This window comes from Anas acuta, chromosome 12 (assembly GCF_963932015.1).
Source record: "Anas acuta chromosome 12, bAnaAcu1.1, whole genome shotgun sequence".
In the NCBI taxonomy this organism is placed as follows: domain Eukaryota; kingdom Metazoa; phylum Chordata; class Aves; order Anseriformes; family Anatidae; genus Anas; species Anas acuta.
The window spans coordinates 17,408,591-17,435,851 of NC_088990.1; the positions used below are offsets into that span (position 1 = coordinate 17,408,591).

The 27,261-nt window shown below is 41.4% G+C and overlaps 2 protein-coding genes across 5 annotated transcripts in view; one reads left to right on the plus strand and one right to left on the minus strand.

Moving 5' to 3' along the window:
* Positions 1-934: 934 nt before the first annotated feature.
* Positions 935-19,081, minus strand: FAM81A (family with sequence similarity 81 member A). 3 transcript variants are annotated; one of them, XR_011100560.1, is made up of 12 exons: positions 18,820-19,081; positions 17,407-17,802; positions 15,983-16,048; positions 14,813-14,869; positions 14,459-14,732; positions 13,595-13,713; positions 6,882-7,011; positions 5,592-5,698; positions 5,177-5,312; positions 4,633-4,828; positions 3,958-4,213; positions 935-2,778 (listed from the first exon to the last, which is right to left on the minus strand). XR_011100560.1 is itself a non-coding variant. In XM_068695311.1 (11 exons), the coding sequence occupies exons 3-11, from the start codon at positions 16,027-16,029 to the stop codon at positions 4,074-4,076; spliced, it is 1,206 nt and encodes a 401-aa protein (XP_068551412.1). In that variant the 5' UTR covers positions 16,030-16,048; positions 17,407-17,802; positions 18,820-19,081; the 3' UTR covers positions 935-4,073. The 3 variants fall into 3 exon arrangements, 2 of the variants coding, with proteins under 2 accessions (XP_068551412.1, XP_068551413.1); XM_068695311.1 differs by having other exon boundaries at positions 935-4,213; XM_068695312.1 differs by lacking the exon at positions 14,813-14,869 and having other exon boundaries at positions 935-4,213; positions 18,820-19,078.
* Positions 18,260-27,261, plus strand: part of MYO1E (myosin IE) — a 90,729-nt gene continuing 81,727 nt past the window's right edge. The window contains exons 1-3 of one of the 2 annotated variants that reach the window (XM_068695294.1): positions 18,260-18,276; positions 19,702-19,825; positions 21,382-21,481. In XM_068695294.1, the coding sequence (XP_068551395.1) occupies positions 21,440-21,481 (42 nt within the window). In that variant the 5' untranslated portion in view covers positions 18,260-18,276; positions 19,702-19,825; positions 21,382-21,439. Of the gene's footprint in view, positions 18,277-19,701; positions 19,826-21,381; positions 21,482-23,412; positions 23,783-27,261 lie in introns of those variants that run through there. The other variant, XM_068695292.1, reaches the window with a different exon arrangement.

Consider the following 27,261-nt stretch of genomic DNA (forward strand, 5'->3'; position numbering starts at 1 on the left):
AAAGCTAGTTTTTAGAAAGAGAAACCTGTTAAATAGCTCTGAGTAAGCCATGTGTATGCTAGGTAACATCCTTAGCTTGAGCTTCCCATGTGAACCTGGTTTCCATGCCCCAACAAGAGTCCTTCCATTCACTTCATGCAACATCATCTCTTTTTATTGTATTAGAAAGGGTTCTGCTTTGGGTTTGCTTTGTCATCTGGTTTGATTTGATTTTAGTTTAATACCCAGAGTTGGAGCCTAGATATTCAGGTTTGTTAGTAAGTTTAAGGAAGCATTGCTCCGTAAAAAGCAAATCAAAAATACTGGCATCACTTGTCAATTTTCTTCTATCCCACCTGAGTGATTTTATCTATGAGTTTAGAGCTTTGGGGTTTGTTGATTCACTATGTAATCTCCTTGTACTTGCTTTCAGCTGCACAGTTATCAACGTATAATTCTTTAAAGTCATGGGGAGAGGAGAGACAGTCTTCTGATTTCAGAAACTTTCTTGGAAATGCTTCAATCACGAGGATGTTTCAGCATTTAAAGTAGTGCATTGCAGCAGATCCTATCTGCTCTCTGTATCTCATATTACTAAAGGCCATTACAGTGATGAAATTTGGTTTTAAATTTATAGAACTGGGACACTATAAATACACAGTTTGGAGTTGGACATACCCTGGAAATTCCTGGTTCTGTAAGTGTTTGCATAAGGAGAACTCAGCCAGTCCAGAGGAATGTAGTCATTATTCTTGCCTCCTGTACTTTGAGTATTCCAGAAGAAAGTTCCCTGTTGAGTGCGATATGAATTGCTACCTGAGCTCATCTACTAAGTGTGCCACACCTTTTGAGAAAGGAGAGTTTTCCTTCAGGGGCCAGTGCTGGACCTGCCTATTCAAGTTCTTATGCTGGTTTAGAAGTCATTAGCAGTAGGGGATAGTGGATCTTCTTGCGCTTCTTTTTTTTTTTCTTTTTTTCCCTGTTTGTTTTGTGGTTGTATGTTTGTTTTTGGTTGGTTGTGGGTTTGTTTTTGTTTTTTTTTGGTTGGTTGGTTTTTTTTTTGGTGATGTGTTTTGTTTTTTATTCTTCGTTCAGAAGCTCTGTATGCCCTAAGAAAAAAGTTGCATAATTTTGTTTCTGTATTGTTTAAGCTTTATAGTAAGCACAAGCTCTGAAGACATTAAAGTCTTGCCTCCCATTTTATGGAAGTTGGGATCATAGTCAAGCAAGTGGAACAAACCAATGTCCATCAAAGGCTGTTTCAGTTTAAAGGAGCAAGAGTTAAGGAGTAGTTTTTCCTTCAGGGTAATAGAGATTCAATATAACCTTGAAAATTACCCAGACTAACACTGCCTCTTCTCACTACATTTCTTTTCTCCCTTTGTGGAGAGAAAACACAGCCCAGTTTGGTGCTGTACAGGTAGTGACTCCTGGAGGTACTAACGTTAAGTACTTATGCTGAGTGGAGAAAATATTACTTCCTCCATCAGAAGCCCTCTGCATTCCTGAAGGAATGAAATTAGCACTCCTAACACACAGGAATTTCAGTGGAGACCAACATGGAAAAGAAAAATAAAGGGGCAGCTCCACTTTCAAGCACAGGTATGTCCTTCTGTTTAGTTTTGCAGGATCTGTGCAGGTCAGTGTTTACAACTGGCTTCTGCTTTTTAAAATCGAGCTTTCCTAGAACACAGTATCCATAATACTGTCCTCCTGACTTCATAGTTATTTCCCTGGGGGCAGGCTGTTTCTGCCTGATGAGAGGCTTTTGCTATGCAATTTTAAGAAGATAGAAAGATGTGGGGACTCTAATTCTACGTTGAAGAACTCAGCTGTTATTTACCAGAGACAAACACTCCCTGACAGAAGGTTCAGTCAAGATTTTGTAGGCCTAGTCTGTGCAGAAAACTTCCTCCAATAGCACTTCATTGTAGTTGGAACACATTGCTTGATAGGAACTCACATTTCAGTGTTGTTGTGTGTGTTTTGTTTTGTTCTGGTTTGTTTTTTTACCTTAGCTGAAATTTAGGGAAAACAGCAGAAGTAAAATTAGCAAGGATGTTCTATTTTTTTTTTATATATATATCTGATGAATCACACAAGATTTTACAAGAGAAACATTTTATTAGTCATACATAAACTGTTTCTCTGTTTCCCTGTAAACTCTTCCATATTGTACAAGACTCTCAGGTACAGATTTGCAATTACAGAAGAAAAAGTGAGGTTTTGTTCATCTCTTGTTTCTTCCTTGTGTGTTCAAGGTGTATGTCTGTTTTTTACAAAACACCAGTGATAGCTTTTCCATTGTACTTGTCTAAATATTTAAGAACAGATGAGAATACAGAAATGAAGAAGGAATGAAGTATTAAGACAATTCCTAAAGCATATCTGCAAGCATTTCATTGTGTCCATTTAGAGAACAGGGCTTACCTTTTAGCTGCCATTGTAAATATACTCCACAGCATGTGGATGATACCAGACAGGACTAACAGAGGCAGTGTTGTTATCAGAGAGCACTAGAAGCCAGAGTTGCAAAAAAGCTCAGATATCTTTGATGCATTAAGATACTTTCAACTATATAGGAAGTAAATATCAACTTAGGCACTAATCCTGTAAAGACACGTATGTTTTCCTGATTTTACACAGTACACTGTCCTACTTAATGCACATGTAGTTTTGGAGCGTTTTTTTAATATGGTGACTGTGTGGGCCAAACCTTGGTTCATGGAAGTGATGAGACGTTTGCCACTGGTTGTCCAAACACGAATATGGTTTTGAAATATTGGCTAAAAGAAAGGCCTGTTAAAGACAATGGAAAGACATTGTATCAACTTGTACAAGTTGGCAGTAACACTTGTACGAATTAATGGTATTTTTGCACATGAAGTACTATTTACTGTATAAATTAATAGGATACTGGATGAAGCCTGTTATACTTCAAGACTGCTTAATCCTGTGTGATTTGAAAACATAAGCAAAAATAAGCTCTGAATGAAGATAAAGAATCAAAATATATTTTTTCCCATCTAGATTATTATTCTGCATGGGTGCTCATTTTCAGCATGTAAACTATTATGGGAATGGAAATAAGCACCATTATTATTTGGAAATACCATGAATTACCAGTTTGAACCTACAAAATTATTAAAATCTACTTAAATTTGAAGAGTTAGTTGTTTTACTTCAATAGAAACTGTTAAGCAGATCATAAACTGCATTTCATTTTACACAAAATTCTCCAGACTTTATCTCCAGATCATCACTTTTTCTTTTGTTTTCAAACCTTTCAAAATCCATAGTAATATAATGAAACAAGTCACAGGAACACATGCCCAGCTTATAAAATACTGTATATAAGTTTTTTTACTTTGTCTCAAGTCTACTTGGTTATTCATTTAAAAAGGTCACAATACGTAAGACCACAAGTTGTTTTTTATATTGTCATGAATCATCTTAGTCTACAACTACATTATATAATACTATTTAGTTTCCACACACACACACACGTATGCACACACACAGGATATTTGCACAGCTAAACAAAAGTTTTCTGACAGTGTCTAAGTTTTGAAAATTGGTCAGTTTGGTGCCAATTCTGTCTCCTCCGGGAGTCAATAGTAGAGAAGGTCACTGCAAAAATGTCCGGTGACTTCAAACATAGTAATTTGTATCAAGGTGGAGAACCTTGCCGAACTGATAATAAACAAGTGATACCAACTTCTTATTTAAAAAAGAATATATCGGGATGCTTATACTTACAAGCATATAACTGCCTGATCAAGCCTACAAAACTGGGGAGCATTGAAATGCCTTTAGCAAGTTAGGTGCCAGCTTCACCAATATATTACTCTAGCTTTACGTTGGTAATCTCCTGAGAGCAACTAGAGTAGTGCAGTGGTAAATCAGCACCTCAGCCCATAAAAGCTTCCTGTCAGTTGATCTGTTAAAAGCTTGCATTTACCACTTAAACATACAAACCTGTGCAACAGCAGCATGTCCTTCGGTACATGCATTACATTTGGATTACAGACTGGAACAAGATTATAGTCTGCCTATTAGCCAGGTAAATATTCATCTCAGACAAAATCTTGCAGTCACGGTCCAGCCTCTCCCCATGCTGGAATCTCCTGCTTCATTTGGTGGATCTGCTTCTGTAGTTCATCTCTGTCAAGCTTCATTTTCGCTTCTAGAACTTGCCGTAGAGACCCAATGCTCTCATAGATAGCTGCAAACCCTAATTGCACATGAGAATTGAATTAGTCTATAATATAAAGCAAAAGAGTATGATGTAGTTAATATCAGAATATGCCTCCTACCATAACACTCAATTTTACACTGGAACGATAGTAAAAATTCTGAAGAAAAATAGGACTCCAATTATGCTGGTATGCTGATAGCAATAATGCCCCTGATTGCAGCCAAACCATGCTTACATATGTTCAAGGGAAGCACTTCTAAGCTATTAAGATGTCACCTCTTGTTTCTGTGAGCTTCACACATAGTGAAAGCCCTTTTAAATGCAACAGATGCAACCACTACGTTTGGCCCCAGTGTCTTTAAAATACTTTAGTACAAAGACATTTTGAACAGTGTTAAAGGTCAGTCATTGTTACCGCAATTCAGAAGAAAGATCTAGATTGATCATAGTCCTACCAGCATTAACTTCAGCTTTCATTTCTTTTATGTCTTCATTAATCTCATTTTGAAGTTTGCCAATGCGAATATTTATCTTTTCTTCATTCTGTTGTGCCTCGTGTGCTTCCATGGTAATCTTCTGTATTTCTTCTATTTTGTCAATTTTCTCTGACATTTGGTTGAATTTCATCTCTATAGCTCTTTCACTTATTTCCTGGAGCCAGGAAAAATAATTTTAATGGTTTCTTTTGTGTATGAAACTAGAGTGGTGTTTCCCAGATATGCAATAGGTATTGATTAATCATCTTTTCTTATGTGGAATTTAAATTTAAGGAATTAAAATTTACTTTAGAAAACACTTTAAATTCACTTGATAGTAGGCTAAAATACTGATGTTTTTAAAGTGGTCAGATCTATTTCAAGACTCTCAGGCCATGGGAATGCTATGCTTGACATCAATGAAAAGAGTTCTGCAACTATTGGTGAGGTCTGAAAGTCCCAGTTACTAATAATGCTTTTAAATAGTTCCTGAGAAGTGTTAGGAGACTGTAATGAAACTTACTGTGGTTTCCTTAAAAGTCAATGAGAGTTGGTCCAGCTTTTGCACAAGCTCTTTTTCAATCCTTTGATGTTCCTGCTCCAACCAGCTGCGTGCAGACAAAATCTGGCTGCTGAGTTCCTCAATAGCGTTTTTTAATCTAAAAGCATAATACAAATTAGGAGATAAAAAGAGCAGAAATTTCAGTCATTCAGCACCATTCTTTTATGATGATCACAAAAATTTAATGATAATTACTGCATTCTTGACACCGTATCAAGGCAAATCTTCAAACTTTAAGGCTAGTAAATGGGACAAGGCAGGCAACATTGTTTTGGAAAATAATGAAAACAAAATAGAAGTATTTATATGAAATACCACAACGCTTTGGGGCACTAAAAATGGGATCGTCTCTTCGGGCCGATGGCAGCTCACTCACTTGGTGTCCAGCAGGTGGAGCTGCTGCGTGCTCTCCTTATAGGCAACCTTCAGCTTTGCTTCTTGCTGCATTATTGACTGCTCCACTCTGCTCAGGAGATGAGAAATCTGAAATAGAATTCAGAATTTACTATTTTTCAACACATTTCACCACAGTCTCATTTGGGACATTTCTGTATCAGTAGAAGGGACAAAGAAGGGCTGTATTGCTGATGTTTCCAAAATTATTGCTGATGTTTCCAAAATTATTGAGTTTGTGCATTTTACTTTATCATGAAAAGTATATCGTCTCACAAGACAAAAGTAGAAACACTGTGAAAGCTGTAATTCTACAGCCATAAATGAAGTGAACAGCCTTGCCATGAAAGCATCGTCCTGCTCTGAGGCAGCTGGGTTTACACAATCCATACATCACCAGGGGCCACGTGTGCAGACCCCTCCACCACAACTAGGTGAGAGTCTTCAGCACTTCTTGTGTAATGCCTACTGCAGTGCTGGATTTAAGTGCGGATCGGTTATTGCTAATGTAAAGTATTTCTCACAAAAGCAGTCGTGGCAGTACAAAACATACTGTTCTGTTTACATGATTCATGACAATATATTCCTGGCACGCTGAGTATTCTGAGAAAAGTGAATTTTAACCATTTACCTCCCACAAAGTGAAGGTGCAAAATATTGTTGTTACCTAAGAAAATGAGAAGGCTTTGAGACAGAGTTATGAAGAACCTTTTTTTTTGCAGTGTCTCAGGACTCTGCTTGTATTTAGTGCTCAATTCCACTCTCGTACCCAATGGGAGAGAAACCCAACAGATAAGTTAAGGGATTCTGAGAACCACAAAACAGATTTGTTTTGCTGACCTTCAAAAATAGTGTTCAAATGTATACAAAATAATTTTGGGAAGGCCAAAACATACAGGGTAACCTCAAGCTTGCATTATTACGGTGGTTTTGTAGAACATCCATGTCTCATTAACATTCTGACCTCAAGAAACTGTTCACATCAGCAGTCACTGATGGTTGTTCATTCCTGGAGACTTTGTGGGTACCTTTAAACACTAGGACCTTCTGCACAGCATACAAAAGGCAACAATTTAAGGACTTTTTTCTGGTTAGACCAATGCAGTAATGTAGCTATGTAGCAATATTCAGTCTAATAAGGACTGTGAGTAGATGTAAGTCTCCATCTTTAAATCTCTGAACTCCCAGGAAAATCATTAACAGTAATGGTGTGTGTTTGAATTAGACTATAATTCTTACCCATACGTGGATCACTTGGGTCTAAATACTGTACCTGTATTTCTGCCTCTTTGATTTTAGATTCTAAGATCAGCTTAGAGGTATGTTGGTCTTTACTTAGGCTCTGAAGTCTTTCATATGTAATTTTATGTTCTGCAGACAGTCTGGCTAACCCGGCATCACACCTGTTTGAATAAACAAATACCAAAGCAACAGCTGAATAGAACATAAGGTCCAGGCTTTTAAAATTATCCATTTTAGACTGGGTATTTCTGTGATAGTGATGGCTGTCTAGCAAAATATTGTCTTATGAGGCTGTTAGAATGCTGATATATCTCACAGTATCTATCAAATAGTCTACCAAACATTTGATGCACTCCTGTTTTCTTGGCTCTGGCATAAATTGTAGACTGTGTTGTTATCAGAGTTGGGGTAATCACATTACAATTTCAAAGATATGCAGGATTTCAATGGGTCATACTTCTGTCATATTCCAGCAGACAGCTGTCATGGCCTGTAAGATTTGGCCTATATAGTTAGAGGCCTAACTAATTGAAGATGACTTTTCCATTATTGTAGCTGTGCTCCTCTGAGTCTTACATTCCTATTTTTATTTTCTTCTGCAAAATAATAGTACACAATCTATGTAGTAAACAATGTGGGGAAAAGTTACGGTTTAGTTAATACAGTCTGTATTTAGGTAAAGCCCTCATTTAAAGCCATGACAGTTTTGTCTTGCTAAAGACTCCAAAATGCAGTACTGGCACATAATAATTACTTTCCTTTCTTCACGTTGGAACATTTCTCAGTGCTGTAACATTTTAAGGGCAAATGTGCTATAGAATACATGCATTTCCTACAACATTTCAAAAATACTTTAATCAGGTGGATTTCATCTACAATAATACAATAAGGACATTAACTGAGCTGCACAAATATAAGTACTGTAACTTCAGAAGTAAGACCCCTGCAAAGTATGAGTCATGTGTGTATATATATATATTTTAGATGTATAATAACCAAAGTTACTAAATTTGATCTCTGAAACTGATGAAGGACAGACAGCAGTTACAATTTAAAGGGGAAAAAGGCAGTAAAATGGGACAAACTATGGCAGGTTAAGTCATTATGCAAAGCCATGACACATTTTAACTTCTTTTAACTCAGGTTTCAGTTGGAAAGCTTTCACTTCAAAATGTGCTTTCATCACCTTGGTTACAGTAACAACTGTTACTATAAATACGACAGTACAATTTCAATATGAAAATAATAAGTAATGTAAAATATCACAAATTAGAAAACTTGTAGAAAATAATTTATAGTTGAGCAGTTCAGCGTAGCAAGATTGATTAGTAATATCTGTAGAAAGAGCAGAATAGGTTTACACAGCAGTGAATTATAGGTCTTAGAATCAGTAGTTCCTTTAGAAAGGCAAGAGAAGCTAAATCTATTCACCAAAAGCCTGTGAACTCAAAAAATAAAAATTAAAAAAATAAAAAAGTCTTGTTTCTCTGAGGCATTACAGAAAATATGAAAAGCAACAGCTTTGAAATTACTGTACCAAAAGTAAAGAGTAGGAATCTGTAATTGCTTTTAAGGCAAATTAGCATTATGGATTTAATCATAAGGCATCTCTTCTTTGTGGAACTGGGTTACATGATCAAAAGGGTCATGTAGTTGTAACTGAAAATTTAAAAATTCTGACTGTTAATTTAGTGTCAAGCTGGTATGTATGAATTGTGCTTTTAATATTTCTACAGGTATACTGTAATTGGCACCCTTTTAAAATGAAAGTTGGAATACATTTTAAATATCAATGTAATTATGGAATGTACTTCATTTTTATCCTGGGTTATTTTTTAAAACAATATTCTCAGTGTTCAAGTGGTCAAAGCAGTCTCTTTGCTATATATGTTGTATGTAATCCAAAATGCCTGATTAGTTTTTACCTGCAAAAGAACACTAGTATGCTACATAAAAAGAATGAGATCCTGATATCAGTTATGTGAGTATATATTTTGAGTTTAAGACTTATAGCAAATAATTTTAGTCGATGCTTCCACTAGCCTTCAAATAGTACAGAAAAAAAGTAAACAGTATGAAGATGAACATACAGAAAACCATGGTCTTTCCAATACTTTTGATTTACATTTCCTCCTACATGATGGATGGGGAGAAAATTGGTAATCTGAAAAATAAGTGGTTCATTATAGTTTGGAATTTTTCTTTGTTTACAGATAAGAGGAACATTACAATACCTGCTCGATTTTCCATATGTCAGAAAGCTCTGACTTCTTTATAGATTCATGTTAAAATTAGAATAAGTCCTTCGTAAAAGTACTATTTAAATCCAATGTTCAGAAATATTTAATATAATTAATAGTAAGATCAGACTATAGATGAAGCTAGTGGACTATGGATAGAAAGACAAAAGTTGAAATCAACTTTTGAGGTCTGGTCATCTTAAAAGCTCAAGGAAAGAAATGAGAAATAGTTTAAGATTTATAGAAAGAATACTAATTTAAAAATGTAAGAGCTGAGGATAAGGATATAAAAAAATCAATTTGAAAAAAAATAGCTGTGCTTCCAGCTTACGCAACACTTAAGATTTTATAGAAAACCATTTTGTACAAAGAAATGCACAACAATGTCTTCATGCTTCAAATGAAGAGAGGAGGCCACACGAACTATTCACAACAGTTTTTCATGTTGCAGTTGCACACATGCACTGTTGAAGTTTGGGCCAAAAATGTACTAGGACGGGTTTGTTGTACTGTTATTTAACTTTGGAGGACATTTTCTAAAAGTTATGATTACCAAACTGCGTACTTAAACAAAATTAGTGTAGGAAGACTAAATGGAGAGAAGACTTTGTAGTTCCAAGTAGTCTGAGTTTCAGAATCCAGTATAAATAAATTAAAAAAAAAAAAAAAGTAATGTTTAATAAAAACAGTGAAATTATCAAGCAGCTGTCTTCCAAATGTTAGTAAGCAAAAGCAATAGTTCCTTTTCTGGCACACTGAAGAATATTTTCATTGTCTTTCGTCTCTAAGAAATCAAACTGTAAGGGCTGTTCTATGAAGTATCATCAATGACTAGAAAAAGCTGAGAACTATGCTAAAACGGCACGCACAGATTGGTAATGTTCTGGTTTGTTTGTTTGTTTTTTAATAATAGGAGATGTTTTGATTAAATTATCAATGCTTCAGTGAAAAACAGGTAGCTGAAAGAAAGGTTGTGAAAAAACAAGTTGATGCATCCAGGGGATTCACTGGGCTGGAACAGCAGAGCTAGTACATGGCCTGCACCTGGGAGGCCAGATCAGTCTTCCCTGTATGTCTTGTACATCACCAGTAGAGAGAGTGCAGCAGATTTATTTTACTTACAGGGATCATAAATGCAGCGCATCCCAGATGCATCAGACTCATTTTCTACTCAGTGTAGGAAAATCTGCCTACATGTTTTAAGTCCAGGGCATCTGAAATGAGTCAGATCTATAATGTATATAAAAATCAACTATATATGCCTAGTAGGCCCAATGTGAACACGTATCATTGCTATTTCTCTGGAGTTTTCAGGAGAGGGCGACCTCTAGACACAGTAACTGCTCTTGTTCTTATAAGGCTGCTGTATTTCAACGTCCCAGACAAGTGGTCATAGTCCACAGAACATTCTGTAAATAAATGATAAGGCAGCACTCATGAATTTTATGGTTGTATGAATTTATCACTAGAAATAAACATAGTAAAGCTGTGTTATATAAAACTACCAACATCAGGGACGGGAGGCTGGGCTAATGGATCTATGAGTATCTATCTAGTTTTCTGTTCAGTGTGTCACTGCTTTTAAAAGAGGTAAATTCTGTCTTAATGATAATGGAATATGGACAGCATCATTCATGCTGAACCCCGTAATGATGCTTTACAAATTCATCAATAATTCTTAATGAAAAATGGCCCAGAGACATGAGCTGCTCTGTGGGTTCCGTCCTCTCCTGCTAGGGCTGTGAGCTGATGCTGTGATGCAGGTGCGCTCAGCCCTGAGGTCTCTCCGAGTCACACGCCTCCAGAGCTGTGGGGTGTTGGAGCTGTGCCTCTCAAGTGCACGTGCGTGTAGGGATCCCTGTTCTCACCGCTAAAAGCAGCAACCCTCAAGAATTAATGAGACAGTTGTTCAGTAATATATTGACATGTTACAGAACAGTTGGTGTTGGGAAATAAATAGTACTCTCTCCAATACTGAAGTTGAATAGGATATTTAGTATGCGTGTAATTACTGGCGTTGAAATTTGGCCAGGATCCTGAGATTGACAGGAAAATCCTTACAGGATCCAAAGGCTCAGACACAGGTGATTTACCATCACTCGGTGTATACAAACTGAGTCACAGCAGTAGTCCGTGTGTATTCTTCTAGCCTAGAGCAAATGTGATGTACTTTGAGTTAAATTAGCCGAGTGTCACTACAGCCTGAGCCACACACAGCACCCTGGCTGTGGCTGAGAGCAGGGGTTAGCTGATGGACCCAAGATGGTAACCCACAGTAGCTTCAACGTGTTTCTAAGCTTTCACTCTCTGAACTCATGTGAGAGCTAGTAAGACCAGATGCTGAAGTAAAATTATAGTAGGTGAGTTTGGCTTATTTTATGTAATGTATTGGCTAGAGTAATCAGGAAATATGCAAGGGAAAGTGTCTGGTAAGTATCTGTATAGCACAACAAACTGCAATTTTGATCATAATCTCCAGGAATACCATAACCATTATTCACAGGAGTTTGAAGTAGAATGTGTTTGTAGGTGAAGGAAAATAACCTTCTCTCATGGACCACTGCTTTACCTTGATTTCTGGTGAAAGGGAAGCTTTTTTTGATCTGCACAGAGAAAATGTAGGTTATAATACTGAGTAGAAGGTAACAGTTAAAAGACAAACTAATTCTCTTGTGGTAATGAATACAAATTTCCAGCGTTCATTGTTCATGCTGACATAAGGGCAGATCGGTATAATCTCTTAAAATAATCAGATAGGTTGCAACCCAGGCAGAATAAAAGGGAGTTGCCCTAAGTAAATAAAGGAAGAAATCCTGGCAAAGACTGAGCTAGTCCATCACCGCTCCCCATACCAAGGACTCAGTCAGGCGGCACCCCATGGAGAAGCTCATGTTGGCACATGTTTATTCATGTGAGTTCTCTCCTGAAACCAAAGGCACTTTACTTTGCTGCACAAGCAGTCAGTATCTGTGTTGCTCCAGATAAGGACCAGTCTTACGATGTAGTAGGATCTCAAAGTGGACATTTTATATAAAAAGCAGGAAGATCCAAGCATGTACATGTGTCGCATCCATCCTCATGGCCCATGAAGATGACCAGAGGGCTGGAGCTGGGGTCGTTCAGCCTGGAGAAGAGAAGGCTCCAGGGAGACCTTGTAGCAGCCTTCCATCACCTAAAGGGGGCTGCAGAAAAGCTGGGGAGGGACTCTTTGTTAGGGAGTGTAACGATAGGACAAGGGCTGATGACTTTAAAAGATGGGAGATTCAGATTAGATATTAGGAAGATATTCTTCTTTCAGAAGGTCATGAGGCACTGGCCCAGGCTGCACACAGAAGCTGTGGCTACCCCAACTGTGGCGGTGCTCAGGGCCAGGCTGGATGGGGCTTTGGGCAGCCTGGGCTGGTGGGAGGTGTCCCTGCCCATAGCAGGGGGGTGCAACCGGATGATCTTTAAGGCCCCTTCCAACCCAAGCCATTCTACGATGATTCTATAAAATTTCACAGAGAACAGTATATATTGCAGTCAAGTTTTCATTTGACAAAATGAGCTTGTCTAGTTTGTTCCTGTTTACTAAAGAATAACTTTTAGGAAAGCATAGGTTTTTTTAAAAGTTACATAATCAGTATTTTAAACCTCTCTAAAGTATTCTTTACAAAGCGGGCTACGAAGTAACTGTGGAAACTTGAAACAATCAAAGAATTCATGAGAAAAACTTACTTCAAGGAAAATCCCTCCCTGGATATCTTTGTAGGCTGTTATCACTACATCAGTTGAAGTACAAGAAAAAATAAAAGTTACCTGTACTATACAGATAATAGGTCAAATTCAGAACAAGTGTAATTCCAGTGAAGCCAGGATATTTTAGGACAGATTTGGTCCTTTTTTCTGTAGTTGTACAAAACTGTCTTTTAAGTTTCACTTCACAGACACTGAAACAAATGTTGTACTTTGGCTTGTAAATGTGTCAGTGGTGGCACAACCTTATGTATGTGTTGTTGCACAGCTGTAACTTGGAGTTTGAAGTAGCCTGTAAAAACTCAATTGTTTTATAGCTTTCTGTTTCTTACGTGCCAGGTAGCCTACATAGATTTTAATATGGTTAACCAATAATTTAATTCACATATTTCTACCTCTAACACATATGCAAAAATGTGCATCTATTATGTTCTTTACAAGTGCAGATTATACCATACCTCCTTTATAGTAATTGTGCTAATTAGTCTTAAAGTCTAACCATGATTCTTTTTAAAACTGAACTAAATCCAGATTCCTATGGAATTTGAAGTCATTTGTTAAAAACAAATTTGGGGAATTAAGGGTCATGTTGTTAAGTTTAACACGTAATACTGGAATGCAAAGGATTATTATTCATTTTCTGGAAAACACCGAGCAAAATTACCCTGGGAATTTTGCCAAAGTTCAGCCCATTAACACTGACATTCATATTTCAAGATTAAAGCAACATTAGCTAGTCCCCAAAACATACTTTCATATTGGCATTTACCTTGCCACTCTTCCCCGAAGATCTCCTAAACCAGAAAGCTGCCGCATTTCCAGACTCTTTAGGGTAGAATTTGTTCCATAGCTGAGATTGTCTCTGACACGTATCTGTTCCTGCAGCATCTACAAAGTATTCATATGCAAATACAAATTCAGTATGTTACATTTAATGTACATTTTAAATGTCACTCATTATTTTTCAGTATTTCAGTAAAAAGAGATACATTTTATCATGACTTTAATCAAAGCTTCATCTCATATATACTAAAACAAGTACCTCTAGGTCATTTATTTTTCTTACTGTCCTTACCATAATCTGTATAAAGTAGAACTTGACAATGGAATAAAGTTTTAAATATTAACATTTATCCATCAGTTTTTCCCACCACGCCCATGTTGCTCATTGAGCAGAGGTCATGTATCTGCGTATGATTAGGTCAGAAAAATGAGCAGTTGGGTTTGGCTACTTAGTGTCGTCAGCGAGTCAGAAATAAAAGAAAGTTTATTACAGACCTAAGGCATTTCCTAGTGTTTATTCGGCACAGCCTTTGGATTGAAGTTGAGCTGGGTATTAGTGTCACGTTAATTCATTTTTTTTCAAGGTTTTCCAGTGTTGCTTTTGAAAGCAAGCTTATTAGTACCACAAAGGTTTCTGTGTTTATATGCTAATATCCTGTACTATTTTCATAGCTGCTGAAGGAACTGCCTAATTTGCAAACAGTGTTTCAAGTTATAAAAACAATTTATAAGCTTACAGGATCTTCAGACCTTGTCTGAACTTTCTCATCCTGTGATAAGCTTTGTTATTAAATGAGAAGGACTAAGTAGCTGAAATGGTATTAGTCCTTTTAAAAAAGCCCTAACGTACCTCAATGTCCCGATTAAGCTGCCTCACTATTGCAGTTATGTTTCGGATATGTTCTTCTAAGAGTTGCCTAGCCAACCGATCGCCCCCCCCTTTATTCTGCATTCTGTGCAGAGTGGAAACAATGTCCTCCTTAATACGAAAAGCGTGTTCCACGAGCGCTGCCGTGGTTTTCTCATGGCTTAGGATTCTGTCTTCCAGCTGATCCACAAGGCTTGCAGATGCCAGCGGGACCGCTGTCAACGCCTGGCTGTGCAGCGGTATGTTTCGAACCCGTCTAGTGAAGAAGAATATTCAGATATTATTAAGGTCTCACACAAAACTGGCGGTAGTGGGGAGAAGCACCAAAAGACTTACAGAGAGGGCCCACTGCGGCAAGTAAACAGATGCTGCTTGCTACTGCATCTATCTGTCCTGTAGAAAGGCAAGTTAGGCTCTTTTTCCTACTCTTTAAAGGAAGCTTACAAAGGCATAGGATCTTAAGAAGAGGACAATAGCATTATAAAAAGTAACAATTCAGAATTATAATTGGAATAAGAACACAAACCAAGATCCTCTTACTGAGTTTCAGAAGTAATGCTATTTGTCTCTACAGCTTTCATCTTTCTTTAGGCTTAATCAAAGCAGAAACTGTAGAAGGTAGATATTGCAAACTAAATAAGACCAGGCCAAGATTAAAAAGTAGTAGCTTGTGTACTTCCCTTCTTGCAGTCTATACAGCTATCCTCTAATACTGTACAGAAGCTTGTCCTCCCACAAATGGGATAGGCGCATATGCAGGTTTAGAACGTGAGGAAAGATCAAAATTATGACAAGCTTCTCAGTCTCAGAAGCCAAATTAAAACAAAACAAAACAACATATTTAGGTCTAGGTTTTTCAAGAGCTCTGCATTATGTAGCTTCCATGAAAAGCAATGGCAGCTCATGGATGCTCAAAGTAAAAGAAAATAAATAACAAATTGACTGCATAGACTGCGGATGCACGTAATCATTTCCCAATGCTATGTTCTGTAAAGAGTAAATAAATTTTTCAGAACCATAAGTTCCACTCCCCTTCAAAAGAGGAGTTGTTATTTATTTATTTATTTATTTTGAACTCTGTTAGTTACTGTGTATTGTCCATGTTGTTTCCTGTTAATGAACCAACCTGACAACTTACTTTCACCCTTATAGCACTGATAGAGATGTACGAGGACTCTTAAAGGTGAGGTCTGTCCTTGAGCTTTCACACTTATTCCATGTTTAGAAGGCTTTGGCCTAAGTATAGCATTCTTGGACTTCTACTAAGTTACAGTTTAAGCTATTTAATTTTGTTCAGAAAGGGTTAAGTAAAAGCTGACTAAGGAATTGTGATATGGGCCGTGATTTGCATGAGTCTAGGGTATTTCATTTTGCTTTGCATATAAAATGCCAAAGTTCTATGTTACAGCATTACTATAAATAGACAATTAAGAGAGAATTAAGAGAGACATAATACTCCACAATATGAAGATTTTTTATTTTATTTTTTTTACATTCCAGCTGTACCTTTCAGAATGGGCAAGAGTTGGGAAGATCGGGCTTCGCTGGGCCATTTTCTGGTCAATAATTTGTCTGTTGAAAAAGTACACATTAAATTATTTAATAGTCTATATCTGGCATGAAATGATTCAATGCTTCTGCTTTAAGTGAACCTTCAAGAGGAGTTTAAGATTACGCTGACAGGTCTGATCTTGGAGTTTAAATATTGCTTATGGAATAGATGCATTTGAAAATTGATATAAAGGAACAAAAGAATGCGAACTATAACCTGATAGGAAGGGTTTTTTTGTAGTGAAAACAGTATTCTAGAGAAGGGCAGGGTTGACAACTTCACAACTGAGATCTGCTCCGACCCATAGAACAGGTTTGGCAGGACAGAGGCAAACAAACTTCTTGACCCAAATACGTCTGCTGGTCTCAGACGGCATCAATCAGCAAATACAAAAGTGAGATACGTGGGATTATAGTAAAGCTTAAGAATGCATTGGCTAGAGAATGAAATGAAAAGATTCCATGACAGCAATTACTGGGGATAATGTATTTTTCAGGTAATCTAAAATAGAATGTTAGAGAGCAGTATGGTTTAGCAAAACTGTGTATTTTACCCATTTGTTCTCAAATCTAAAAGAGTACACTTCATGTAGTAAATTCTTATATAGGAAGACTATACGTTTTGTTCTTAATTTTTACATATAGTGAGCCAGACTGTGACAGACATTGCAGCAGAGTAGCTCTGGTAATAGCTTCAAAAAGACATTTTCAGTATCTTACTGTAAGTGAGATCAGGGCCTGGCACAGTAGCTTTCCTCTGGTGACAGAAATTAAAACAATAAAAAAAAGCAATAGCCTCAATCAAATCCAAGTGTTCCACCCCATATGAAACAAACACACATTTTAACCTGCGACAATGGCACAAGTGAGCATGGCTATCCCATGGAAGGCCTGAGCCTGAATTCCTGGGGAACCTAAAATGCTCACTGAAAACAAGAGGCTTACGTATGAAGAGAATTTTGCAATTGCTGATGAAACCTGGTGCAATATGCTGTACAAACAGAAAGGAAAACAGGGTTATTGGAACAAAATCATAGAATTTTGACTGTAAAGAAGTGATAGGACTGTCCTCTGAGATTTCAAAATGCCAAGCATGTTTGTGCTTTAGAAACTTATGAAAGCACTGCCTAAAAACAGAGCAAACATTGACACAGTATGTGTGTTCTATTTATAGCACAGTGCTTCAGAAACTACAAATTAGAGAAAAAAAAATAGTTTCAAGAGAGGCTGGGTTGCTGAGCAGCAGTGACACTAGTCTGCAATTCCAAAGGTCTGATGTTAATTCCTTGCACAACCTCTGATCCTGATGACTGTGGATGTTATTTCCATGCCTAATGACTCGAATTCTCTATATGGAAAACAGAGATAATGGTACCTACCTCTTCGATTAAGCTCTTACATGCCTGTAAGTAACAAGCCCTGAATAAGAGCTGGGTATCATTATGATGACTGAGGCACTGGGAATTCTGCACAGCCACTGAATGTCCAGCCGTGCAGTCTGCTCCTCGCACACGTGGTTCCCCACGTTTTTTCAAACGGTGCCGCTGTCCGTGGGGAGCCCCTGCTGGCTGTCCCGGGGGGCTGTACAGCTGCCCGGTAGTGCCCGAGGTCTTGGTAGGCCGCAGCTCATTTACTCCCGGTGCTCTGCGCCGTACCACAGTTTAATGATCTTGATGAAGCGAAGCATTTGAATGTGCAATTTAACTATGAACACAGGGATATCCCACTGATTTAAGTAGAGCTATGCATCACAGAGGCAAAGAACTGGATTCTACCTAAAAAAAAAATAAATAAAGCATTAAAGTCTGTACATCTAGCAATATCTCAGTGATACACTCCTTATAAAAACAGACAAACAAAAAGTCCTTAACTCAAGCGTTTCCTTCTTACAGCCTTCTTACATTTCATATCAACTGAAAAACAATTTTTGGAGTAGAATAAGCATAAGGTTGCTTGAAGATTTTAGCTTTTCTCCCAGACTACAGCTAAATGCAAGTGTCTGGACAAACTGTGCACATGAAACAAGAGGCACATGGATGGACTTCTCGTTCTTCTAATTTAAGCACGTCACTCATCACTGAAATCTCTCCTAATCAATTACAGATGACTTGACCTGATGCGGCATTCAGCAGGGCTGTGGTGAGGTGCTGGTCGGCGGCTGCACAGAGCTCTACTGCGCTTTTGAGGTGCGTGCAGCAACCAGGGACACCTGGGTGCCAGGACTGATGCCGGATTCCCTCTCGCTCAGCGTATGTAAGGAGCGCCCTTTTATCCTACCCAGTGTCAAACGCAAGGAACAACGAGGTGTTCTCATGGCGAGCACCGGAGGCGTGCAGGTTCCCGGAGCTCCGGATTTAGCGGTGCCGTGCTGAGGTGGCACCGACACCAGTCGGATCGCTGCCTTCGCGTGTTTAGGCGCTGTTCTGAGCGGTGCTGCCTGCAGCTTGATATTGCTATGGCAATTCCAGCCGTGCTGTACCAGCGCAGTGAACTGGGGCAAATCCTGAATTTACCGACCGGGGCTGCGCTCGGCGCGGTGGCAGGACGCGGACTGTCCCGGCGCTAAGCGGCCCGACGGCACCCGAAATAGCCCTGCCCTCGGCCGGGGGGTGTCCCGTGCGGACCGGGGCCGCTTGGTCACCGTCTCCCGAAGTCGCCGGCACCCCTTGCAGGGCGCCCCTGCCCGTCCCTGCCCCTCCCTGCCCTCCGGCCGGGCGCCTCCCGCACCTCGGGGAGAGCCGCGGCGGCTCCGGGGGGCTCCGCGGGGAGGGGGGGCGGGGGCCGGGACTCACCGCTGCGGCGGGACGGGGCCGCCCGCCTCTCCTCCCCGGCATCCCCGCGGCCGGCGGAGCCCCGCTCCTCGCTGCGCTGTGTCCGTCTGTCCTGCCGTCTGTCTGTCCTGCCGGCCGGCCGGCCGTACCTCCCCGCCCGCCGTTGGCGCGGGCCTTGGCGCAGGCCGCGCTGCGGGAGCTGGCGGCGTTGCCAGGACGCCGGCACCATGGGAACGGCGCGGCGGGGGCAGCTGCCGCAGCCGGGGCAGCGCCGGGCGGGGCCGGGGCGGGGCGGGGTGACACGAGCGGGTGGTGACACACACACGGGTGGTGACACACACACGGGTGTCCCGGGGGCTGCACGGTCTCTCCGGGCAGTTGCTGGGGGAGGCATTTTCCTGACACCCAGTCTGAACCTCCCTTGGCTCACTTCATGTCCTCGCCTCCCCCCTCCCGTGCGTTGCTGTGAAGAGCTTGGCTTAGCCGCCTCGACGGCCTCCTCATCGGGGGGCTTCTGGTGGGTCCCCCACAGCCTGCTGCCACCTGGCAGAGGAACCCTCTCACCAGCCCCCCGGTGCTTGTGATCCTCTGCTGAGCGTGCTCGGGTTTGTTCCTGTGCACAGCTGTGTTCCTTCACCTGCTGGCACCCCAACTAAGTTCACGCACAGGTGTGGTTTTCACACCTGGATTTGGACCCTTGTAAAAGAACCGCTTGGAGAGTTAGTGTTTTCTAGTATAGATATGGCTGCAGGACTTGGGCTTAAAGCAAATTGTTATTTGAAGCAAATTGATTAAGGTTATTTTATTTTAAAAACAGATCAACATTTATATTTCCTATCATAGCCTTGCAATTAACATTAAACTGATGCACAGACTCACTCTCAGCCTGTGTTCTCCCTCCAGGCCTTCACGCTGGTAACAGTGTTCGCCCCAGCGGGCTCTGGGAGGTGTGACGGTCATGCTGAAATGCTCGTCTGTTCTTACACTTGTCCCTAGGTGTTCATACAGGCCGAAACAGGACGATAAGGTGAGTGATCTTTGGTTTGACCCACGTAGATATTCTTTTCAACTTGTGTTACCAGAAACCGTGGCTTTTGTACTTATATTGCTTCCTTGATGTTTCTAACTAAAGCAGTACTAAACTGTTGTATTTGATATAATTGTATCTTCAGTATAATCGGTAAAAAACAGATTTATTTTCTTTAAGGTAAATTCAGATCACTTTCCCTATCAAGGCACAGCAGTATCATTTATATGGACTGCTCTACTGTCTCATTCCTGTGGAGCCCCATTCTGAGTAATCATAGAATTACAGAATGTAGTAATTTAAGTTTAAAGGGACCTCAGGAGGTAATCTGGTCCAACTACCCCCTCAAAGCAGGGCTAATATTGATGCTAGATCAGGTTGCTCATCCAAACATAAAGTTTTGATCTTAAAAACTTCCGTAGGTTTTTAGTAAATCTTCCTCTGAGGAAATAAATACAATCCTTGTACTTTTGTTGATGTGATCCCACATAGCTCAACTGAAGCCACAGGAATACAGGAGACAAAACTTCTCGGTTACCAAGTCCTTGTGGAGTTCTTCCAGATCTATAGCAGCCTTGAGAATAACAACATTATTCATACGTTTCAGTTTGCAGTTGGAGAAGAACTCAACACTGTGTATTTGGAGCATCTCTAGTCTGAGGCTTCTCTTAATCAGATCCAGAGTAAAACAGCCACATGAGGGAAAAAAAAAAAAAAAAAAAAAAAAGAGCCTCAGAAAAACAGGGGGTGAAGAAGGCTGTTGACTTTGTTACGGTACATTTACTCCAGTGATATTTTAGATGAACATGTTAATAAGACTTTTTCCTGAACAGGTATGCTTCTCTAATTAAAGGCCAGCAAAAGGGAGGGAAGGAGGAGACTCTTGTTAGATATTGAGACGGAGTAAAAAAGAGTGAAACTGATTGTACTCTCCATCCAACGTGGAGATCCTGTCCTAATCATTGATTTCACCACATTTAAAGTCATAAAATTCTGGTTTTGTTTTAGATATATAATTTAACTTCTCCCTGCATTTCACATGAAGAAATTGCTGAATCCTTACTTTATTTTCTGTAAGTAGGATTCTACATTCACTGCTTGTAACTGCGGGCAGAATGTAACCATCTGCATTTTAGCATTTAGAAAATGTTAAGATTACTGAAGTGTATGTTTATTCTTTGGAAAGCAGATACAGCAAAGATATCTGCATTGAATTTTTAAAATGACCTTAATTTAATACCATTTGCTTTTCTGTGATACAAATCCTTCATCTTTCTAAGAAGTACCAGATTGTGTGGTTTTCTAACTGAAAGTATGATATTTTGTTAAGGGTATTAAGCCTTATTTTAGTGGCCTTCAGGCATTAGTTAAGTGATTAATGAAATGATTGTGATCAACAGAACACAAATATGTGGCTTGGAAAACTTATTCTAAATGTATTTCCTGAGTAAGAGAAAAGCAGTAATGCTATTTTTTTTTCCTTTGCCGCCTGTTTTAGCCAATTAAAAATCAGTCAGGGCAGTGCCTATTTCATTAAAATTTCTAATCTTTTCCAGATTCACTGACTGCTCATAAGAGCTACTTCTTTCTGAAGCCACAGTACATTTTTTTAGAATGAAGAGCACAGGACGATTGTATTCTGTGGTGTTTCCAGAGGTAAGTGATAGGGTATTTTGGAAGACAATTTAGTCTTTATGCATTTTAGCACCAGCCTGATTCCTGTTCTGTGCTGGCTTAGTCGACCAGGCTGTGGGTAGGTAGAAACCTGTGTGGGTTACCAGCTGCACGATGGAGGAGGCAACAGCTTCTCTCTTTGTGGCACTGACTGGTGCAGTGCAGGCTCCAAACTGCATGATGGCAGAGGCTGTGCTGGATCCATCAGCACCGTGCCTGTAGCCCTGAAACAAGTCCCTTATGCTAAGCCAATCAACCTACTCAGGCACTGAAGTGAAACTTGAGCTTAAATGTCTCCCTGAAGCTTAGCAATAGTGATCAATATCAGGAAGATCAAGCACTGCAACTGCTTGCATCCAAAAAATATCCTCAAGATAGTTTTTGATGCTACCACTTCCTTGCATGAAATAGTATTGCTAACCAAACACAACACTGTCAAACAATATATGCATGAATGAGCTTGCTGGAAAAAAATGATGGAAGTTCTTGATGCAGGGAATTCTTGCATCTTTTCATATTAGGTCTTTTACAGGTAACCTGTCAATATGAATTTCATGATATAAATGTCACCACTTCTAAGTTTTGTGCTTCATTTTAAATGTACACAGATTTGCTTTTTTACTCTGCTGGAGCTCCTTAAGATGAAAATGTGAGTTCTGCCTTCCTCAGAGATGACTGTTACTCATGATTAGCTGGAGGAGCTCAGGCATGCACAACATTTAGGCACACCACCACTCACATTGGAAGGGAAATGCCTTCCCCTGCTTCTGAGCATGGATGTTGAATAAGTATCATTCACTTAATATAGTCAGCTTGGGAATTCGATGTTTACCATTAAAATAAGCAGAAGTAAACCACTATGTTTAGAAGTATGAAAAGACTTTATTGTAAATTAGACTGCTTGGTACACACTGTGCAAAGGTTAGTACAGAGGCAGAGCACAGATGCTTTCGGCTCTGAATTTTTTGTTAAAAGTCATCTTGTTTGTCCATCTAGAGTAGATGGACCCTTGCAGCACATGTAAAATGCAGGGAAGTTGGGACTAGTTTCTCTATTAGCTATGTGGTGCAAATGCACTTTTTAAATCGTCTTCCACAACCTGAGTTCTCTGTTGTTTTTTTTCGAGGAGACATTTCTTCTCAGAAAGAGTGGAACGGGTTGCCCAGGGAGGTGGTGGAGTCACTGTCCCTGGGGGTGTTCAAGGAAAGGTTGGACCTGGCGCTTAGGGACACGGTTTAGTGGGTGACATTGGTGGTAGGGGGATGGTTGGACCAGATGATCTCAAAGGTCTTTTCCAACCTTAATTATCCTGTGTTTCCTGTGTTTATCATAGCTTGTTATAAAGTTGTTTGTATGTACACATACATGCAAACATATGTGTCTTAGGAAAGCAAACCTAGACATTAAGAAACACCCAAATGCAAAGCGAATAGAAAAGCCTGTAAAACCTAGGGAGACTCTGTCGTGTCTGTCCTCTGTATGCTGTGTGGATTCTTGCAATTTCTTTCGCTGATTTTTATGTTAGACTTGCAAATTTCTGTAACGTTTCCATTTTCAAATGAAATGTTAGGCAAATTGTTTCTGTCCTCGTACAACGCAACCGCTGCTGCCTTCTGTTGGGAAGCGAAGCGTGGAGCTCTGTTCCTGCTCGCTTCCCAGGTATGTTTTTGTTTTAATGGCAGTTGCAGATCACCTTTACCACACGGCTCCTCTCTCAATGCAAACATCCCCTTCCCCTCACACCGGTACCGGTTGTGTCTGAGCAATCCGACAAGGACGTGCCCGGAGAGGGGCCGGGCGAACGGCGGAGCCGAGGCCTGGAGCGGGAGGAGGGAGAGAGGGAGGCTGCGGGTCGGGCTGCCGGGTGACGGCCCCGGGTCAGCGCTCGTCCCCTCCCGGGGCTCGGTCCCGGAGCCGCCGCTGCCCCCTGGGCGGGCCGGGGGGCGCCGCAGCCCGGGAGCGGGCGCTGGGGCGGGGTCGGGGCGGGGCTCCCTGCGGGCAGGGCGGGCGGCGATTGGCTGCGCCGCGGAGACTTCGCCATTTATGGGCACGGCCCCGCGCGGGGCAGCCGCTGCTCCCCGCCGCCGCCAGCCCCAGCGCCCGCCCGGCCCAGCCCGGCCCGGCCCGGCGGCGTGCCGAGAGCTGCGCGCGCGGGAGGGGAGGGGAGGGCGGAGGGGGAGGGCGGGCTCGCTGCTGCCGCCACCGCCCGCCCCCTGCCTCCTGCGGCCGGGCCGGCGCTCAGCGGAGCCGCGGGCAGCGCAGCAGCGCGGAGCAGCCGCGATGGTAGGCGCGGGGCCGGGGGGCGGCGGGGAGCGGGGAGGCGAGGGGCTGGGGCTGGGGCTGGGGCTGGGGCTGGGGCTGGGGCTGGGGTCGGGGCCGCCCCCGCGAGGGGCCGGGGGGAGCGCGGCGGCCGCACCTGAGGCGGGGCCGGCGGCGGCTTCGTCCCGCGGCGCCGGGAGCGTGCCCGGGGGTGACGGGGCCGTGCGGGGCGGGAGGGCTCCCCCCGAGCCCTGCCCCGGGACACCTGCCCCGAGCACAGCGCCCGCGGGGCTGCCTCGCCGGGAGGCAGAGCTGAGGGGCGGCGGGGCCCGGGGGTCCGCCAGGTGCCTCACATCGGCCTCCAGGAACTCAGGGAGCGACCTTTGCTCCTCGGCGCGTTACCTCGCGGATACCTGTGGTGCCTGCGGACTTCCTGGTAGGAGCTGGGTGTCGTGCTCCGGGTTATCGTGTCGCTGATAACCCGTCCAGGCAGGTGGGAGCCGCGGCACAGGTCACGCAGAGACATCTGCCTGCTGGCACTGCGCTGGGATCAGCCTGTCTGCAGCACAGCTGCAGCGGGGGCCAAGAATTCCCTTCCGAGGAAGGGCTTTAATCACGGCGTAGCTCTCATAAATGCATGCAAATAATTGGTAACACACTCAACAAATGTTACTTTATCAAGCTAAGAGAGTTAGTTTAGATATCTTCTAATTAGAAGATATTCTCTTCTAGGAACTACACAGGCAGTTTTTGCCTGGCTCGTGAACAGTACTTTTATGGTTCTCCCTAAGCAATCATTACAATCAGGACAGAAAAGATTGATGTTTTTAAAAGCACTGCTTTCTCTAAGACCTATACCCAGACGATTGTTTGATAATCCATTAGCAGGTGGTGTTTTATAATGTAGCTGGCAGAGGGACTGTCTGACAGGATTTCTAATGGCTGCTTACAAACATGACTCACGCTGCTGTCCTGTAACTTTGCACTCTTCTGTGCTGTATAAAAAAGTAATAATAATGTTGTTTCCCTTATTTTTGCCTTGACAGTTTTGATTTGTGTGTGTGTGGGGGAGAAGTCACCACTGACACCAGTGGCAGGTTCACATGCTGATTTTCAGGTAGTTTGATGTAGCAGAGTGCACAAAGGTGGTGACCCCAGGGCAAACGTTCCTTCTCTTTCAGCCTCTGCCACTGCGCATTGCCCTCCTTGGGGCTGCTGGCAAGACCGCAGCTCTGTGCAACTTAGCGATGTGCATGCACTTTTGTGCTGGTTTATTTTTAAGCCAGGTCAATATCTATATCCGGTTAACAGCGTGGTTTCGGGAGGAGTTCTGCAGTCATGGAATGGGTGAGCATTTTTGTGGCCGTACACTGCAGTATGACGTGGGAATGGGAAAGAATGGCGCAAAACTGTGTTAAAGCTGACAGCGTTAAGGAACATTGATGATGGTTGGGATTTTTATCTTGAAACGTGTTCATTTTGTTTATTTTTTACTCTTTTATAATTTTTTAAATTCAGAATCAACCCAAGCCATAGAATGGCTTGGGTTGGAAGGGACCTTAAATCACCCAGTTGTATCCCCCTGCTATGGGCAGGGACACCTCTCACCTGCCCAAAGCCCCATCCAGCGTGGCCCTGAGCACCCCCACAGTTGGGGCAGCCACAGCTGCGTGCAGCCTGGGCCAGTGCCTCACCACCCTCTGAGTGAAGAAGCCAGAGCTTCTAATGGTTTAGCTGCAACTTCAAAAATCTGTATTGTGCTAAGCATAAAGTTGTTCTAGTTCGGTCATGGACTAGATCCTTAATATTTGGGAAACCTCCCAGCAAAACTCAGCTGAAACTTTCTTGAAATGGCACGTAAGATCAGGTGAACTTTCTGCAGCTTTTGCTTTTATGCTATGAATTTGAAATTATTTTCACTTGACCGTCACAGTGCAATTAGATAATTCATGCTGTTGCATTGGAGGGCCTACCAGAGGATATGTTACCTCGAGTTGCATGGAGAATCTGAATTGAGCTACAGAAATATTTTTTTTAAAGTCCTGTCATAATGTGTTTTAAGGTCTGATCTTAAACCTTGAACTTAAAGTAGTTCCGTGGCTTTCAATGATGGATTATTCCCATGAGTACTGCCACCTGGCTCTGGCTTTCTCAAGGGTAAGATGTTGGACACTAATGAGATAACATAATACTGTTGGTAAGGCATAAACTGCTACCATGGTTATGTAAAACATCCCAACAGCAGCTCATCAGTGATCAGCTTGGCTTGCTTTTGTACGATGTGTTATACATTAATTTTACTGAAGTTTAGTACCAATTTGTTACCTGTTACCACTTTGTCACTAAGGAGAATGAAAAGGGAGGGCTTTTCTCCAAGAGAAAGCAGCTTCAGCAGCATCTGGAGTATCTTTGAGCAGAAGATATCAAAATCAAGCCAGGGTTTTCAATTTCACTCATGTCAAGCAAAAAACATGTGTTCACATGTTGCCTTTAATCAGCTTTTCAATACAAGCATTTTGCTGTTGTGCTGCAGTCAGAATGTGTGTTCTCTGGGCATGTTTGGTGGCTTCCTGTTTCCACCTCTTCAACAAAGGTGAAAGGAGAACTGGTTGATTTTTCTCTGTACAGAAGTTCAACATAACTTGATATGAGTAGAGGTCGGATGTTTATAGCTCAATCCAGCAAGATGCTGGGGAGGTCTTGGTTACATGTAGTGCTCGTGAAAGTCTGCAGAAATGAAAATGGCTCAATTACACTGTGTGGACTTGCTAGGCTTTAGGATTTGGTCCTAAAAGAGTTTGTGTGATGTTAACTGGGACCTTATACTGTCTTAAGCCACCTTCCTGTAAGAAATTCACAGGCAAGACACCGATGCTTAGAATGGTGCTTTTCCGTCTGGTGCTGCAGACAGTAGCATAAGCTCAAACCTTGCTCTCTGCCAAAAGTGGAATAGTAGAGACAGTAACAGCATGTGCTTTGCATTATGACTAGAGGTGCATTCATGGAAAAATCTTCCAGCTATATGGTGTTCCTGTCTGGGAGATACATAAAATATAGTAACACAGTAGCGTGTTCAATAGCAAAACTGGTGATTCATACTTGGTGTGTTACATTGAGTGCATGCTTTTCTCTGCCTCTTTCTAGTCTAGACCTTCGGAGCGGTTTATGGATATACTGTGGATGTTAGAGCACTTCTCAGACAACATTAATGTAGGTGGAACATTGCCCAAATGCGGCTTTTGCAGCTGATTGAAAACTGAACATGTAACTCTATATGTACGTACATCCTAAACATTTTCCTCATAAGTCTTTTACTTTCCAGAATTACTTTTTTTTTTTTTTTTTCCTGTCCGTGCATAACTACCTTATAGTAAAGGAAATGGGGTGAGAACGCCGTTAGTACTGTGTAACTAAGCTCTTTACAGCCACTTTGTTTAACTTGAAGTATGAGGTAACTTGTCCTTGTCGTACTGCCTAGTCTTTAAACCTTGCTGCATAAGAGT

Coding starts and splice junctions, on each gene's coding strand:
- FAM81A (XM_068695311.1), bottom strand. CDS start 16,029: ATGGCCCAGCGAAGCCCGATCTTCCCAACTCTTGCCCATTCTGAAAG. Junction 13,714..14,458: donor AGCTTAATCGGGACATTGAG/GTACGTTAGGGC, acceptor AATACTTTGTAG/ATGCTGCAGGAACAGATACG. Junction 5,313..5,591: donor CTCCACCTGCTGGACACCAA/GTGAGTGAGCTG, acceptor TTATGCTTTTAG/ATTAAAAAACGCTATTGAGG.